General features: G+C 38.7%; 1 protein-coding gene across 2 annotated transcripts in view; it reads left to right on the forward strand.

The window, feature by feature from the left end:
- LOC103293243 (centrosomal protein of 112 kDa) overlaps nucleotides 1-19,086 on the forward strand; it is a 253,196-nt gene that overhangs the window by 66,621 nt on the left and 167,489 nt on the right. For both annotated transcript variants that reach the window (XM_054709260.1, XM_054709261.1), the window contains one exon: nucleotides 6,091-6,273. In XM_054709260.1, the coding sequence (XP_054565235.1) occupies nucleotides 6,091-6,273 (183 nt within the window). The remainder of the gene's footprint in view (nucleotides 1-6,090; nucleotides 6,274-19,086) is intronic.

The raw sequence follows: 19,086 nt of genomic DNA on the forward strand, positions 1-19,086 counted from the left end.
CTTTCATTGTACTCATGTTCTTAGTAAGTTATCCTACTATTCTAATTGTTTCTGATTTTTAAAGTATGTTTTTCTCCCTTCCTCCTCCTTTCTTTCCTCTTTTTTAGCTCAGTTCATTTTTTCCCCCTGATATAATAAATTTATAGTTGTTTAGACACTTTTTCCCTTCATCTTGCTTGGGCTTAATATGGATAGCTCTATCCAAATCTACTACTTGTTCTGGTATAATGCGCATGAATTCTCTTTGACTCCTTTTCTGTCTTTATTTTCAGTCACAGTTTGAGGCCATAGGTATTTTGTTGCATTTACTTTTCTGTAGTTTGAGATTATGATAAGGATAGAGGAGGAGAACTTAGTTGGAGCTTTGAGCAACTTTTGTTAGAGAAAATTATACCTGTTCTTTTAACATTTTATTAATGTCCTACACCATGTTTTGTGCTCTGTACTGGAGGATTTTTTCTTTTCTTATGGGAGCTTTGAAGCCGATGATTCTATCAGGAAGAATAAGCCCCAGTTTTTCACTTTCCCAGCTTTATTAATTTCTTTCCATCAGCCATTTCTATCCCATGCAATTACCCTCCTATTCTCCACCAGGGCACATACATAGGTATTATTTTGCAACAGGGAAAGGGAATGATTGATGTTTAGTCTATTTCTCTCCAAAATGGGGGTATTAAAGAATATTCCCCAGCATTATTTCAGCTTAGCAGCTCTATCTCTGGGGGATGGAGACAAAATAGTAGATCTCACCAAACCATGTCAGAACCTTCTCTTTCCTTTCTTAACCAATACCTTCAGAAATTTATGGCCAAGGTGATATTCCTCTTTCCTTGTTTGATTGCTGTCAGTGAGTGTTCTCTTGTGTGTTTTTTTTTTTAACATTTTTTTTCTTTTTACAATTTTCAGCTTCCCTCTCTATCTGTACCCAGGAGTTCCAGTGCCAGGCATGTTCAGTATGAGGCATAGGTTGCCTTGGACTACAGTTATTCCCTTACTGCTAAAACCAGTCCAGCAGAAGCTGAGTGACAGCTGTCAGTGTTATAGGGAAGATTCCTGATTAAGAGTAATGTTGTAGCCCCGCCAGTGTTGTTCAGGAGTTGAGCGTCGACCTAGGAACCAGGAGGTCATGGTTAGAATCTTGGTGAGGGCACATGCCTGGGTTGCAGGCTCAATTCCCTGTGTGGGGTATGCAGGAGGAAGCCAGTCAGTGATTCTCTGTCATCATTGATGTTTCTGTCTCTTTTTCCTTCTCCCTTCCTCTCAGAAATCAATAAAAAAAAGTTTAAAAAAGATGAATGTTGTACTAGGTAGCCTCTAAATCACTCCAAACTCTCCAACTTTTATATTTACATTCACTAGGGCTTTACCCCTTTATACCAAGGCTTGTAGAATATAGATTTTATCATTAAATGATTAGTTACATTTGAGGTTATTTTAGGTAGTATTTTGCACCATAATCTCTCCTTTTTAATGTGTTAGGTGCATTCTGGAACTTCTGTAATTTGTTTCTGGTTTTAGAATTTCTGACATTGAGGTGTATCATTGGGATGTGTTGGTCTATGTGTTGTGTACTGACAATGAATGACTTAATTTATCCCCTTCGTCTTTTTCTTTAAAAGATTATTAAAAGGCATTCAGGTGGTATTTGCTAGTGCTAATTTATTGTAAAACAGCTACCAGGACTTAAAATATATATTCCAAGCCCCCCAGAAACTTGGATATCTAGCAGTTCCCACTTGGTCTTTCTCAGGCCTGGAATGTGCTCCTGCTGTTGGCTCTTCCGTGAAGCCTTCGTTGGAGTGGGAACGAGACTTATCAGAACAAAACAATGTATAAAATAATATGAAAAAAATTTATTTTGTACCTGAATTTATGGTACTCCACTTCGTTGGAGTGGGAACATCATCATCATCAGACTGCAGAATGATTTAGTCTGGGATAGAGAGCTGTGCTTGCAGGGATTTCAGAACTCCAACACTTTACTCATGAACCTCGCTTTCAGAGTGTGTGATGGGTTCCATAGTAAATGGAGCAGGACCCTTATCCATCTTCTATTTTGACTTACAAAAAGGGCAATTACATGTTTGTCAACCTAGTAGTTTCTAGACGATAAAGCCATTTTCTCACCCAAACCCCAACCACCACACCATCAAGCTCAGTAACTCAAGGGACTGCCAGATGCTGCCAGATGCTTGCAAGCGAGCGCTAATCACTTTCCTTGTCCCTGGAAGACATGTCAGTCTGTTTTAGTACCTGTAGAGTGTGCACTACATGTATACACCTGGCCCACAGCTCAGTGCTTTTGGATTAGGGAACTTGAATCTTTCCCTCCTGTATTACATGGATATCTTTAGCCAGCATTAATTAAGCAGGTTCCTTGGTGATGGTGCATCCTATTTTCCCTGTAGTATATATTATAGATTTTGGACCAGCTTGACTTAGAGACCACATTGACCACTCAACATTCATCCTTGTGGATGCTGTGTACTTTTACATCCTCTACATTTTCCATGATTTACCACCTCCTGGTCACCACTAACTCCATTAGAAATTACTATCGGTCAACCAAAAGTGTCTAGTAGTCTAAGGTAAGGAGGATATGCTACTTCCTGTTTACCCTTGAGATGAGCCCATAAGTAAAGGACTAAACTGGAAAATCCAAGAATTCTTTTACCATTTTCTTATCTGAAAGGGGCTAGGAACAAGTAAAACCTTGAATTTAAACATAGATCCACCTTCATCATGGCATTTGTGGTTATAAAACTTTCATCAAAATGTTTCCAGAACATTTGGGTTTTTCTCCTGGACTCTACTAGTTATCAGAAGACACACCTGCCAGAGGATACTGACAGTGAAGAAACCTAGGCAAAGATCAGAAAGCGTTCATGACATCTAGAAGGTGGCCAAGCAGTGTTGGATCAAGCAGGCAAGCCTGAGCTATTTTACTTTAAAAGATTCTAGCAACTTTGAGATTTATTCATTAATTAGCATCACTGAGCTACATGTCATAACAAAATAACAAACAAATAATTTATGAACATTTATGTTTAGGTTTGAAATTCCATTATCTATTTCATTTGCTCCTGATTTTTTAGAATGAATAAACTCAAATTTGAATATGGGCAGGGTCATTGATCAGTCTATCAGAAAGAACTCTAAATAACTTAGAAAGTTACTCTGAAAATGCATTCTTCCCAGAGCCTGGAGCAAAGTGGCACCTTTACTAATGACCTCACGTGACTTCTGGTCATGTGTCTTTTCTTGGGGGAAAAAAATCTGTAATTCTTCTGCCTTAATTATAGGTCAACTAGAGGCCTGGTGCACGAAATTCATGCACGGAGGGGGGTTGTCCCTCAGCCCAGCCTGTACCCTCTCCAATCTGGGACCCCTCAAGGGATGTCCGACTGCCCGTTTAGGCCCGATCCCTGGGATTGGGCCTAAACGGGCAGTCGGACATCCTTCTCACAATCCAGGACTGCTGGCTCCCAACTGCTTGCCTGCCTGCCTTCCTGATTGCCCCTAACCACTTCTGCCTGCCAGCCTGATCACCCCCTAACCACTCTGCTGCCAGCCTGTTTGCCCCCAACTTCCCTCCTCTGCCGGCCTGGTCACCCCTAACTGCCCTCTCCTGCAGGGTTGATCACCTCCAACTGCCCTCCCTTGCAGGCCTGGTCCCTCTCAACTGCCCTCCCTTGCAGGCCGGGTGCCTCCCAACTGCCCTCTCCTGCTGGCCATCTTATGGTGGCCATCTTGTGTCCACATGGGGGCAGGATCTTTGACCACATGGGGGCAGCTATATTCTGTGTTGCAGTGATGATCAATCTGCATAGTACTCTTTTATTAGATAGGATAGAGGCCTGGTACAGGGGTGGGGCCAGCTGGTTTGCCCTGAAGGGTGTCCCGGATCAGGTGGGGGTTCCTTGGGGCGTGGGGCGGCCTGAGTGAGGGGCCTGTGGTGGTTTGCAGGCGGGCCACGCCCCCTGGCAACGCAAGTGGAAGCCCTGGTATCTGGAATTTATTTTCCTTCTACAATAGAAACTTTGTAGCCTGGAGCGGAGCCAAGCCTGGGGCTCCCTCCAAGGCCCGCAGCCATTTGTGTTGGGGTTATAATTGAAACTTTGTTGCCTTAAGCGGGTGGGCCCGGCCAGGGTGTTCGGAAAGCTTTGCTTCCCCTGTTGCTGGCGGCAACCCTAGCCTGCTCTCTCAAGCTCCGTTCTGCCGCCATTTGTTTGAATTTGTTTACCTTCTATAATTGAAACTTTGTAGCTTGAGTGGAGGCTTAGGCCTGCAACGGCTGGCAGAAAGCTTGGCTTCCTCTGTTACCTAGGAAACCTTGCTCTCGGTGGCTGTAGCCATCTTGGTTTGGGTTAATTTGCATACTCGCTCTGATTGGATGGTGGGCATGGCTTGTGGGCGTGGCTTTGTGGGTGTGTCAGAGGTATGGTCAATTTGCATATTTGTCTATTATTAGATAGGATTGTTACTTTTCCCTAGAGTATTGTAAAATGTTTTGCTATTAATTTTAAATCACACTCATTCTCCCGGTTTTTCTGAGGCTTTTGAGATCTCAGTGGAACTTTCCACCTCCTTCTATTTCCTTTCAGTGTATTATATACTTAAATGGTTTTCAGTAAAATTTATAATTTTGTTATAATGATGCTTGATTTACATTTTAAATAAACATAAATTCACTAGAATGCATCTTTATTCTCAGGTACAAAATAAATTTTTTTCATATTATTTTATACATTGTTTTGTTCTGATAAGTGTATATATTCAAGAATTTGAATACTATTCTTTCTTCTAAATAGCATAATAAATTTATGAGTGGTCAGAAATTTATGGTTGATTTTTTAGTTCCCTAAGAAAAATCATTATCAGAAAAAAATTTGAAACCTGTTGTTTAAATTAAAAGCAAATTTAATTTGTGTTTTGAGTCTTAATTTGCAAGTAGAGGATGAGAATTCTAAATCTTAAAGGAAAATGACTTCTGAAATTGAGTGCAGCATGCGTGCCTGCAGAAATGAATGCTATAGCTTTAAGATATGGTAGTCTGGTGATTCATTGCACAAAACAAGATCGGTTTGGAGCAGGCTCCTACTGTTAGCTTTTTTGAAGATGGATTCTCACGCCGAAAATAACACAACATATTCTAGATAACAGCAGTTTTTTCCACTGAAATCCACCAAAACTGAAGAAAAATCCAAGTGACTGTTCTTAGCAGCTGTGTGGCCTGGAGTTCACTGGGGAAGCTGGCTTCCTGCAGTCCCCTATTCATCACCTGCTTCAAAGACAGCCTGGCTGGCTATAGTTTGCAGGCCAGGTAGGGTGCCATTGTGCACAGTCTGGGAGGATTAGTATCAAAGCTTCGGCAACCAGGCCCTTGGTCTCCGGCTGCCATTCAGTCTTGCAGGGAGAGGCTCAGACTGGCCAAGGTCACAGTCTCCAGTGTGGAGTGGACTGGGAAAGGATCCTGAGAATAGAATGCTTTTTATGAAATCATGGCGCAAGCTTGCAGCACAGCAGGTGCCCTTCTGGAACACATAACATCTGTTTATATTGGTATACCGTAGCTGACAATGAGATAATAGAGCTTTGAAATTTATAATTTTATTTTTAAAAAGACAACTGTATATACAATAATCCAGATGCGTATTTAGCTCCGATCTTTTATTTAAAAATCATAAAGAAAACTGACTGTTTAATTGCTGCTCATACGCTTATATATTTAAGCAAAAAGCAAAGCATACGGACTATTAACCATTTATAACCATTGCTGATCAGTAATACCGAATTCATGGGGAGGAAATACCTAGCATTCAACATAATTTTTTTTCAATGTTCAGGCATTTGTGTCAACAGATTGCAGAAGGATTTACTGAATATGCCCAACTGTCTTGAATATTAGGAGATTTGGGTAAACCCTTCCCTTCCTCCCCCCCCAAATGAGAGTATTCAAGGGTGAGGTAGTAATGACGCAAAAATAAAATTTTGAACTTGGTCAAATTAGGGAAAAATTAAGCTGTCCATGAGTTGTCATGACGACAAGGATGTTCTGTTGATGAACTGTCCTCCTCATTGTCCAATCAGATAGTAGAGCTGAAGCTGGAGCATGAACAGGAGAAGACGCACCTATTACAGCAGCATAACGCAGAGAAGGATAGCCTAGTCCGAGACCATGAACGGGACATTGAAAACCTGGAAAAACAGCTTCGCGCTGCCAATATGGAGCACGAAAATCAAATTCAAGAGTTCAAGAAACGAGATTCACAGGTAATTACCAATAATATTTGATAAAACGGGCATCTTTTTAAAAAGTCATCAGCGTTTCATGTTTTCTTATTATTCTTGTTGACGCACGCTGTTTGATCATTTGCAAAACTGACATATAAATGTGATTTTTTTTTGTTTTCTTTCCTCCCCCCCCCCCTTGTTTTAAGGATGAATAAGGCTTTAACTACAGAAACCACAGGTAGCCAGATTAAAAATCCCATGGTGTGCTATAACTTGGCCCCTTTTTTATAATCTTGTCTCAGTTCCTTTCATGATGGATTTTTTAAAGGTATCTGCCCCTTACCCCTCCCCTCAGCCTTAGCAAATCCCTATGAAATATATCAGCCTCACTCCTTGCTTTTTGTTTTAATCTCTGTAGGTAATCAAGCAGCTGTTTTAATATTTGCTTTTGCTTCCTAGTGTTGCTTTTTTTTCATTAGACTCTATATTTGATTAGATCACTCAGATGGTAATTGATAAAAATGACTCCAGCGAAAGGCTATTTCCCATCAGGTCTGTTGCTTTTTCCTTCGTGCACATACACATGCCTCCTAGCCTCCATCTCTGTCGTCCCTGTTGGAAGCCATTTGGCAGAATAACCCCCAGCTGTGGTAGCATTTGACTCTTCAAACTTACGGATGAAATGTGCACTGTCAGCATGAAAAATTATCTTTATAAATTTCAGATGAAAAAAAAAATCTTACTGAGCGTGTATCTTTGTAGTGCAATGCATTCTATAGGGAACACAGGGTTGGGCAAAAGTAGGTTTACAGTAGTTTATATGGGAAATAATGCAATAATTAATAAATAATATAAGAATAAACTGTGTTTTATGTACTCATAAATATAAACCTACTTCTGCCCCACCCTGTATATAATCAAAGGCCTTTAGTGTATCCTCTTGAGGAGATTACTGTGAAATTTTATTGAAGAAAAATTGAAGAGCAATTGATGACAATAAAGAGATTATTTTCTTTTCTAATACAACCATATAATATACTAAGCTGAAATAGCTCTTTTCCCATTAAAAACTAACCATATTATCCATACCACACATAAGCTTCTTCCTAGTTATTCTTCCTCCCCAAATAACATAATTTTTGAACAATGAAGTAAACCTTTCATTTGTTTTAATATGTGTTTAAACAAATTTATAATTATCTAAACATGAAAATCTGACTGATTAAACAGATGTTAATTTCTTGAATGGAGGGTGGGAGGCAGTAAAGCAAAGAATGGGAGTTATTGGTTATTTTTCATTTGACCTTGAGTCTTTTACTTTCGGATAATGACTGGGCAATGTAGATATACTCAGCACAGGCTTTTTTGTGTGTCAGTAATCTACATTTACAGGAAAATTATTTTCAACTTGTTTTATGGGGTTTGCTGACTAAGTATGTAGTCATTTTAGTAGCCAGAGTACCAGAATAGTCGAGCAGTTCCTAGGAAATCAATGGGTATTATATTTCTGCCACCAGCCAATTACAGCTTTTATAAAATCTATGCTGATATGTTTATTGTTAGCGTACAATTTGTTAAGAATATTTTCAAAATTCATTTCTCCTTCAAAGATGATGCTAAGTCTACCATTGTCTTCTGTGATGTTTGAGTTGTAGTCAGTGTGGTGCCTGTGTGCCAAGTAAAATTGAATAATTGATACAATAAAATCCATTAATTTATATCACTTACTACTATTTTAGTGGTGTTGTAGAAAGCCCACATAAGTGGCAGCCAAATTTAGAGGAAATCTTTGTGACTTTGGCATATATCGTATCTGCCATATATAGGGTGCGGTCCATCCAATGGTAACAAAAGGGAAATTTTAGAATTGTCCCGTATAATTAAGGGACAGTATAATAAGGGACAGTATAATAAGATTATTAATTGAATTTCTTCTCATTGAAATATTAAGTATGAGGACCATGTGACTTCTTCAAATGCTATATTATACATAGGATTATATTCCTCATATTTTGCGTCTTTCTTGAAACAATTGGAATTGCTGTCCTGGGAATGCTGGAAAGCAATGGAAATGGGCTAAATGCATTCTTGATCAAAATGAAAAGGATTACTATATAAGTTACATACTTAGTTAATTTTAGAGGATATGTTTTTTAAAAACTTTATCAATGTTATATTTTTAAAAAATATTATCATATATGCCCAAATGATAATACTTTGCAATTATTTTTGGTTATTTTTTGAGACTATTGTTTCAAGGTTTCCTTCAGATAAGTCCTAAATTCCCCAAATATATCTTGTCATGATTGTGCTCTAAATAATCTCATGTATAATGCCTTTTCAGTCCTGAATTCCATTCCTAGATCTCAAAAAGACAAAGTGGGCATGTATTTTTAAAAATAGATCTTTTCTCAAGTCACTATTTTGTGGTTTGATGCAGAACAAACACAGATGTCTTAAATATTGGATTGTCTGATTTTTAATTTTAGTTCCAGAGATTTGATTTTCAGTTCACGTTTGACTGCTTCCGTTAACAATGGAGGCCATTTTGTAGAAAGGACTAGTTGAAATACTGAACCACAGAGGACCAGTGGAATAGCTACGTGGATACTATGGCTTTGTTTGCTGCTTTTCTTCCATCAGATTCTTGAGTACATACAGTATATGAAAAATTATACACTAAATATATGGTATATTTTTGGCCTTTCTAAAGGTTTGATATATTGCATATTGATAATAAAATCATTATTATAAAGTATAGTTACTTACGATAAGGTGAATCATATATATCAAATAGGAAGTACTTTTTGGTGAATATGCTATATATAGGTTGGTTGTTGTTCAAGTAATTTCTGTTATAAAGAAATGATAAGATATAATAATGCAACCAAGGGCTATTAACCATTCCCTTCATTTTATTTGGTGCATTTAGCTAATTCTATGCTTATACTATATTTCTGTCATATACCTTGATTTTCACTGCTGTGGTTTGCTAAAATGCACATTAAATTTACCACCCTCATACAAGATGTTTAGTCTGGTATCTACTTAACATCATAATGTTTAAGAAAAAGCATCTAGGTCAGTAGATATCAACACAGAAATTCACAACCTCAGTTTCTCATTTGTCAGATCCCTCTTTTTGAAATCATTTTGAAGAAGGATTAGATTGATCCAATCATGTTTTTAATACAAAGAGAACTTATTTTTTTCATTATGATTCTTCTAGGAAAACTTCTAACATGATAGTTCTGCATGTAATTCTTGCTTTGCTACTGAACTGCAATGTAGTAAAAGAATTTCTACAATTTACCCCTTTGAATTAGAATAAAAACAGAACATAGGTTCCTTGATCCCTTCATTGTTCTTTTAGGACCCTGAACCATTTAGAGAATGCTTGATCTTTATGTTTGTTGCCAAAGTGTCTGAGACTATTACAGAGAACCTTTGTGATCTGCCCCAGAGGTGGTGTCACCATCTTAGGACAGCTGTCTGTGAGGTAAAGACAAATCGAGGAGTCAGGGGACCACAGCTGCCACTGTGAACCACCATCAGTATAATGCAGATGAGATACAACAGACTGGAAGATTATAGTGGCATCTGAAAATATAGATTTTGTATCTAGTAAAAGGGGTCTTGCCAGACATTGGCATCTCAATGCCTTTGTGGATTCCCTAAATTGGGAATTAGGATTCTAAGAGGAACAACTTTTACATAATAAGTGGACAGATCACCTTGAATTTGCCATATTGATTCACAGTAAGTGGCTGCACCTATTACTGATTCTAAAACGTGGGGTTTTCAGAAATGCTTTTCTTCCTCTCTTCTGTTTACCAAAAAGTTTTTCAAAAAAGTGAAACCTAAATTTTAATTATTTTAAAATAATTAAAATATTTTTGAAATTATATCTCAATAATATTATTTCACATGAACTTGGGAATCTGGGTACAAGATCAAAGACTCCATTAATAAACTGAGTGTGGGTGAATTTAACAAGATGGATGTTCTGAACACTGGGCTTTTTGGGGGAAGCATTTTTCTATTGAAAATACTTGATTTTAATTTCTTTATATGCCAGCTACTTTCAAAAACCATTTGAGAGGCAGCATTTTATGATAAATACATGCTTAGACAGGTAAAATATAATTGAAAATAATTAAGCAATAAATGATATTAACCACATCAGAAAATCCATACTTTAAAAAATGTTTCAGTTAAGTACAAGTTTGAGCTCTGAGCTTGACTAGAAGCCATAGCAAAAAGGGAAACGTGATGAATTGTGTGATTCTAATTATCTAATGAAAAAAAATCATACCAGTTCATGTTTTTCTTTTCCTAGCTCTCAATTTAGAGAGAAATTTTTGATATGGGACTTAAAGGACACTGACTAATATAACTGATTATGTTCTCTATGTGTTAAAACATTTGGAATTAAAATCTGGTGGGAAAACCTTAGGTTCTTTAATTACTTTCACAAAATATAATTATTAGGTTTTATTTTTATATGCCAAACTTTTAATTTATTGAGAATTCAGTTATTCTCAACATCAAACAACAGCTACTTTGAAAGATCCAATTTTGTAGATACTTAAATCAAAAGAAAGCATATTTTAAGTCACAAGCCTAGCAAACTGTATCACTATTATTATATTACTTCCAGAAACTCTTACAAAATGTCTGGAGGAAGGAAAAACTCGGAACATGGCTAAGCTTGGAAATGGTTTTAAAGTTAATGTCCTGATGTTAATTTCCAAGTGTGTTAGTACTTTCTCTCTCTTATCTCTGATCCTCTTGTCCTCTGGATTAATGCTATGGAAAACTATATGAAATAATAAAATCAAGTGGTAATTTGGTCCAGGAGTGTAGAATATTTGTACCAGTACTGAAATGGTTCACATCCTACCTACATAACCAAAATAGTATTTCATCATCAATATTTATTCACTAATAGCATTTGTTTGGTTTTGAGGTAATAAATATTTCTATTTCTTTGGGTCAAACTGGACTGATTGCTTGGATAAAGCAAACTATGTAAACTGTATATCACCCCCCACTGCCCCCCGCCCCAACATGTAATGAGGCTGTTGCTGTTAGCAGAGCCCTGCTTTGTGTTCCCTGCTTCTCCCTAGCGACACCACAGTCACATCAGAGTGGTTGCCTGGCCTTCCAGCTGTGTACACACCACGCTTTGATACTCATCCCCTGGCACCCTGCGTTATTTGTCTTAGAGGGAAGAGGAGTGGAATTGAGTGGGTTTTAAGTATTAAGTGGGGTTTGCTGCAATGTACATTTTTTTTATTTTTAATTGAATGTATTGGGGTGATATTGGTTAATAAAACCGTACAGGTTTCAAGTGCACAGTTCTGTACTACGTCATCTACACACTGAATCATGTGCTTACCACCCAAAGGCTAGTCTCCTTCCGTCACCATTGATCCCCCCTTTGCCCTCTTCTACCTCCCACTCTTCGCTTTCCCTCTGGCCATCACCACCATACTGTTGTCTGTGTCTCTGGGTTTGTTTGTTAATCCCTCCACCTTTTCATCTGTTTAATGACAGACATCGGAAGAGTTGGTGGGAAAATGTTTTGAACAATTCATTTTATTATTTCACAAATAATGGACTTGTGGTAAAACCACACATTACAGTTTTTAATTTATTTTCTTTAGATGAAGTTTCATAGCATCCTCGGAATGCATAGTATTAAGATAGCCCAAGAACTTTCTGTGTGCATTTAATATATAGAGGTTTTCCTGACTTAAGCCACATTTAAAAGCCTGTGGGGAAATATTGTTTTTCTGACATCAAAGGCATAGGGATACAGAATTTTCCAAATAGGACCAAAGTCCTTCTCCTGTTTAGACATAGATGCATGGATGGGAAGATCTCATTTTATTAGTAGTGATGTGTCTAATATTACATATGAATTCAATAATATATATTATATTCATATATTATTATATGTATTACTATATATAAGAATACTATTTCTTAGCTACATAATTAGGAGAAAATATAGGAAGATGCCCTTTCAGGTAAAGTTTACATTTTTTTGTAGGCCACCAGTTTTCTTTTTCCATTATAATTCTATAATTATTTCCATCTTATAAACACAAGATTAGCATGTATACCTATAATTAAACTATTTTAAATAATTCAACTTGCTCCTCATCGTGGAGAAAATTACATTAAGTTTAAAAAGCAAAAAACACACACAAAAAACAGGCTGAGCTCAAGAAACTGATTTCTCTAAGAATGATCCATTTGCAGAAGTATTATATAGTGTATCTTTAGTCCTGTGCATATTTTTCAAATGTGGCAGTTACCATGGAAACCACATTCTATGGCATGTGGTCCACTTTCAGATAAAGAATATTCTTTTTAAAGGCAAACCTTCCAAATAACATATAAAGTATTCCCTTTGAATTAGCAACCTCATGTCAATTAATAATGCTTGCTTTAAAAATCTATCTTTTGTTCTCATTCTACTCAATAGGTTTCTTAGAAATATTAATATTGTTCTTGAAGGAGCAATAATTCAATGCTGGAGATACTGAAAATAGGGGATATAATGTGATAACTGCAGTGGTGAAAATTGGGGAGACTGCAGGGGAATACCAACCTTTGTACACAGTATGTTCTGCCAGACAAAGAGCTTCTAGCTGTATCTAGTGTTTAAGCATCCAGCAATAGTCAGATTAAGTAATCTAAAGAGATGAGCACATCCAATTATTTTCACTTTACAGATAAAGGACCTGTGGTTCAAGGACATTCTCTTGCCCAAGGTCACAGAACTAATCTTAATGCAGTATTCTTTATCTCACAGCCTCTCTCAAGAAAGACTAGATTTTTCAGAAACTCAGACATGGCAAAAAGGAACAAGGTTCTATGTGCAATTCTGCCTAGCATGGAGGCAGACACTGGTGCTCTTTGTTCCCCATGCTGAGATTGCCATCGCAATTTGCTTTGCTTTTGGTGATTTGCCATCCTTGGTGTTGCTGCAAAGTCATAATTGAATCATGCTGCTTGCGTTCCAGTTTTAGTAAGCAGTACCTTCTAGAACCACACTGAATTTTTACACTTATGTGTTTACAGCAGCAACAACAAATATTTAATATGCTTCCTGTGTGCCATGTTCTCTGATAGATTCATTACATTGTATCATCCCATTCAATCTTACCAGTACCCTATCAGGGTTGTATTTCCCATGGAAACTCTGTTTTGACCATCTTACATGGGTCAGAAGATGACCACATGTATTTCCAGTTTATCGGGAAAAGATTCAGAAAACCTAAGTAAATTGCCCAGGGTTATATAACTAGTAGTTAATGTAGCTGAGACTCAAGGCAAAGGCCCAGGCCCCATAAGCCTGCTTAAGTATGAGCTTGTTGTCTCTGAATTTCATTTATTCTGTAAAAATGCCATTACGTTTTCAATTTTGGGTTGTTAGTACATTGCTAGATTTATAATACTGATACCCATAACTCAGACCATATAAATCCAAATCAAGTTGCCACCAATAGTTTGAATCTTTCTCCAAAGCCACGAGCTAGGGCTAATTAAACTCTGAAGAGTTATGTATTTCTTAACATTTTATTTGGAATAGAATTCTTTCCCACAGATTTCAGAATTTATAGAATGGAAAAACGAATGTGTTTTTGAAATGGATTTGCTTTATGTTTTTACATTATCCTATACTAGAGGCCCGGTGCACAGATTCGTGCACCAGTGGGGTCCCTCAGCCTGGCCTCCCCCGAGGGGTCCCGGATTGCAAGAGGGCGCAGGCCAGGCTGAGGGACCCCACCGGTGCACGATCAGGGCCAGGGAGGGACCGCGGGAGGGCTTCAGGGCATGTCTGGCCCATCTTGCCCAATCCCGATCAACCAGACCCCAGCAGCAAGCTAACCTACCGGTCAGAGCGTCTTCCCCCGGATGGTCAGTGCACATCATAGAGGCTGGTGGAACAGTGGAATGAAGGGTTGGACAAAAGCCTAAGATGATAAGTGTCTGACAGTTCAACTGACCAGTCGAGGGACCCCACCGGTGCACGAATCTGTGCACTGTGCCTCTAGTTACTGAAATAAGAAGGTATGTCCTGAGTAAGACTCCAGTAAGCTTTTAGGTCAATGGGGATCTACCATACTAGTCTCTATAAAAATTGCATAGGAATTTGCATTTAGTACTGGTGAATAGGGTTTGTTGTGAATGGTTTTTATGGGTGAACGTCTGTTATAGGCACATATTAATTTGGAATATTACATATGATCCACTCATGTTATGGAATGAGTCTTTAAGTCTCAAAGACCTCAATGTCAGTATTTTCCTTCTTTAGGGGGAAAATACTGACATTGAGGTCTTTGTTTTTTGTTTTATTGCATGACAACAGCTAGTCAAAAACCTTTCAGAAGTGAGGTCAAGTAAGTTCAAGCATAGAGACTTTCTTGGTAGTAATACAAGGAACAATTAGAAAACATGTTTCTTTTAGAATCCTCAAAAACAAGTTAATGTTGATGTAATTTTGGCTTAATTCTAGAGTTATTATAGTCAAAATGGAAAGTTTTCAGATGAATTCATTTTTTATATAAAATACCCCAGAGATAAATCTTTATTCCACAGGCTGAATGTCAGTCCCATTGACATGAGGAAGAATCCCGTCAGTTATTTTTAGCATATTGCTCTTGCTTCTCCTCTTCACCCTGGCCTCAGTGTAATTACTAAAAATGTTGGCAGAAATTACCTTTAAGGAAATACTGGGTGAATAACTCTCCTTCCTTGATGTCTTCGAAAAGTCATCTTTGGCTTTCTGACTCAACCAGTTCTCTAAGGGACATCTCTGATGTCTTTATTTGTATATTCAAGGTGATTTTTTGTGACAGAGAGGTTGAAGCCCAAATGCAAGAAATGATTGGCCAAATGATGATATCATCCCATGTTCAAAGGGCTAGCAAATTGAAGCTTATTACACTGTCATTCTGTCTTCCATTCAGAACTAATTGGAATCATGCCTGGTTGCATGAAACTAAAGATACTTAACACCTGAGTGTTTTTCGTGAAAAAAAAATAAAAATGACAGGGATTGATGTCAGGGAGACCTTGAACTCCTATTTGAGGAAGAGTGTGAGGCATTACATGAAAATAATAGTCTGCATTACATGAAAATATTAGTTCGTTTTCAAACTACTTAACATTTGTGTGCAGAAAACATTTGAAAAATATTGTCATCAGGAGGATACCTTTCAGTAATAAAAATTGGCCTAAGTTGATACCTAAAGCATTGAAATTGGTAGATTAATGTGAAACTTGAGATAATGTTTTTCAGTTGAAACAAATATTAAAATTCAATGAAAATTCTTTTTCTTCACTTGTTTGAACAATTATCTTAAATTACTATCTGACTTCTTGAGTACTTTTGGGTATTTGTATACTGGGAGGTTGGGGAGAGATTACAAGAAATCAGAAAGAAACAATGCACAATTAGACTTGTAGGGTTTGAGACTGTACAGTATTTTTCTGGCTCATTTTGATTTGTTGAGATGTGAAATCAAGGTCTGAACTTAGTAGTTATATTTGAAAGTGAGTTAATGAATTAATTACTTAGAGAATGTAGTTGGCTGAGGTATGTGGCATGGATCTGGGGTCTCTTTCCTTATTGGTGGGGGCCTTTGCAATGCAGCATTAGTCTTGAGGTGTATGTGTGTGTGCATGTGTGTGTATTATCACTCTGTGGTCCAGAGGAGCTTTCAGTAAACATGGAACCAATAGTCCAGCCAGGCCTAGCATCTCAAAACAAAGGAATTTTCCAGTAGAAGTACTTGAAAGTGCAGGTCTTTAAAAAGGTTAAAATTAAACTAGTGATTCATTCATCTTAAGTTTGCTCTTTAAGTCAGTATTTATTAATGAAACAAGCCCCAGATCCCTAAGGTCAAGTGGAACCTTATTTATTTTGTTATTTGCAAAGATGTCATTTAATGTACAAAATGCATGTGTTCACCAAATGTTTTCTGAAAACATTTTTTGTAATGTAAATGCTTTCCTCACTTGTTGGGCAAATTTTATAATGGCTCCAGATAAAGTAATGTTGGCATGCACCACGAGAGAAGTAGAGTGTGAGGGTTGAAAACTTTTTGTTCTTCAATTATTCAAAAACAACTGCCAGAGCTGTCATAGACGAAAGCCATAAGTTGGGGAGGTACAGTGTGTTCTGCTCACTGTGGAAGTCAACCCTGAGAAATGCAGACGTGCAGATGCTGGTCAGACTATGGGAAATGTGGAGACACGCACTCTTGTACTTCTCCCTCTCCAGCCTTCTCTAGTGACATGCAGTGAGCATCAAGGTCTAATGCCATAAAGTTGGTATTTCCTAAAAAAAATTAAAAAAATAAAAAATCCTCCAATTCAAAAATGAGGATTTCAATTTGAATCTCATTGTTCCATATTGATACTGACAAAATGGAACTCTGTACTTGAACATCTGTATAATTGTGAATCTCTGATTAATATATAAATCAAGTTTACTTCAACGTAAGTTTTTCTATCTGTAAAACTTGAGTAGAATTCTGTATGGAGTATTGCCTAAGACGTAGACTTTATTCAACTAGATTTATTTATTCAATTAAGACTTTTTGAGTGCTGCTTGGGGCCAGGCCCTGGGGCCGGTTGCACACCGAAGGAGGTGCTTTTCCCATCCTGGTATGGCCCCAGAGTTGTGTAGGGCGTGGCCTATATGGCCTTAAGGGGGATTCCTGCTGTGGGGACAGCAAAGACCAAGACAGATTAGTCCTCTGCTCCAAAGAAATATCCACTTGAATTGGGGGAAGACAGATGATAGCACACAGGAATCACAGGAACAGAGAGCATCGGGAAGCAGTGCTGGTAGGTGGAGAAGTAGAGTGGAGAGATGGGACACAGGGACAAATGATTGTGCCAGCTGCCCTCAGAGAAGGCTCTCCAAGGAAGCGCTGTCTAAGCTGCGGGGGGGGGGGGGGGGTGGTGCACGGGGGTATGGGGGGAAAGCCAGCCAGCCTGAGGGAACAATGGGGGCAGAGGCTCTGTAGGAGGATAAACTGGGTGTGCACAGTTTAGAGAAGTTAGAGAAATGAGAAAGCAGGCCTGTGTGGCATGAGCGTGGCAGGTGCAGGGCAGGGAGGGCCTTTGAGGAGTTGGATTTGATTTTAAATGTGATTAAAAGACAGTTAGAGGCTTTTAAGCAGTAAGGTGGCGTGATCTGACTCAGATGTTTAAAAGGCCATCGTGGCTGCTGTGTCCTGTCCTGGATTTCTGTATGACATACATATTTGAATCAGTGGGACCTGCTGCTGGGTTAGGTGTGGGGAGTGAGGCAGAGAAGAATTCTTTCAAGTTTGGGTTCGAGTAGCTTAATAGATGGTGGTATTAAATATGAGAGGATTAGGAGGGAATAAAAGCAAAGGCAAGCATTCCATTGTTGACAAGCTAAGTTTGAGCTACATCTTAAACATCCAGATGGAGATGTGTCAGGCAGGCAGTTGGATATGCAGGTCGAGATTCCAGAAAAGTGCATTTGGACGTCATTGGCATATAGATCATAATTAAAGTCTGGACCCAGATGCTGTTACCCATTTCTTTCCCAATGTGAAGGCAGAGATGCTGCCGTGAGGTCAGGCTCCACCACTTCCTGGCTCTGTCAACCCGAGTCACCCACTTTCTATCTCTGGTCATCATTTTCCACATCTGTAATATTCATTCATTCCTTTAGTATCATCGGTTGAGCTCCTAATTGTGCCAGGCACCATGCTAGACCTTGGTATATTAAAAAGGAAACAATCCCCCGCTCCAGCTTAGAGGCTGTTGGGGACAGGCCTTGTGCATCTGTCATAAAAAAGGGCGATATGATTTGTATCAGCAGAGAGGAAAGGAAGCTTGCCTTTACCACAGACAGGGCACATCATACCACACACCAAAGGCTGTGCAGCACAGAAGACAGTACACCCCTGGTTGGAAGGACAAGCTATCCTGGCCCTCAAGTCCCCACGAAGGCATCTTTTTGCCGATTATATCCTCTGAGTGGGTGGCGATTTAACCAGGCTTTTTAAGATACTTCCTTCACTGTTCTGTGGGGGGAGGGAGATCAATACCCTCCCTTCCACTTTCTACCCCTGGAATCTTTGCCTACATGCCTGCCTGACCCACCAGATGCATAAGGAACTGTAAAACCACCAGCATGAAATGGACATTTATAGTCCGTGCCTCCTCCAGTGGGCCCAGCGTCCAGGCCTTCCACAGTTCCAGGCATTTATATAGCAAGTGCAGGAAAGTGACCAAAGTGCTTTAATTCCGAGTGAAGACATGGCAGTCATGTGGTGTGGGGACATGGGGTCTGGGAAGGTGGTTGGAAAAGGTTGCATTAAAGGAGCTATCATATGCATTGAGTTTTTAGAAGGAGTATATGTTTGCCATGCAAATTAGACTAGGAAAAGCATTCTTAAAGGAGGAGTGGCATGCTCAGTACCTGGGGATGCTTTATGCCGGGTGGAGAGGTCTGGCCTGGATCCCTTCAGCACGGTCTTCAGTGTGGGGTTCATACTGTCCATCTCTGCTGCCACTTCCGCCTCTTCCCTTCTCCACCACAGTGCCCTGCTTGTGACACTGGTCGCCCTCTCTGGTTATTATTTGAAATAGGATTCTCGCAAGTAGGGCCCATAAGGACATAGGAAGGAAAAAGCCAGAATTTCCATTTATGTATGTTTGTATTTAATCTTTTAAAAATACCTGTTTTGTGCAAATTTTATAAGTTACACAATGTGTTAATATGATAGTGTTTCAGACTTATGCATATACACACTGGTTGCATGCCCTGATTTTTATGACATGAGG

Source organism: Eptesicus fuscus, chromosome 20, assembly GCF_027574615.1.
Source record: "Eptesicus fuscus isolate TK198812 chromosome 20, DD_ASM_mEF_20220401, whole genome shotgun sequence".
Classification (NCBI taxonomy): domain Eukaryota; kingdom Metazoa; phylum Chordata; class Mammalia; order Chiroptera; family Vespertilionidae; genus Eptesicus; species Eptesicus fuscus.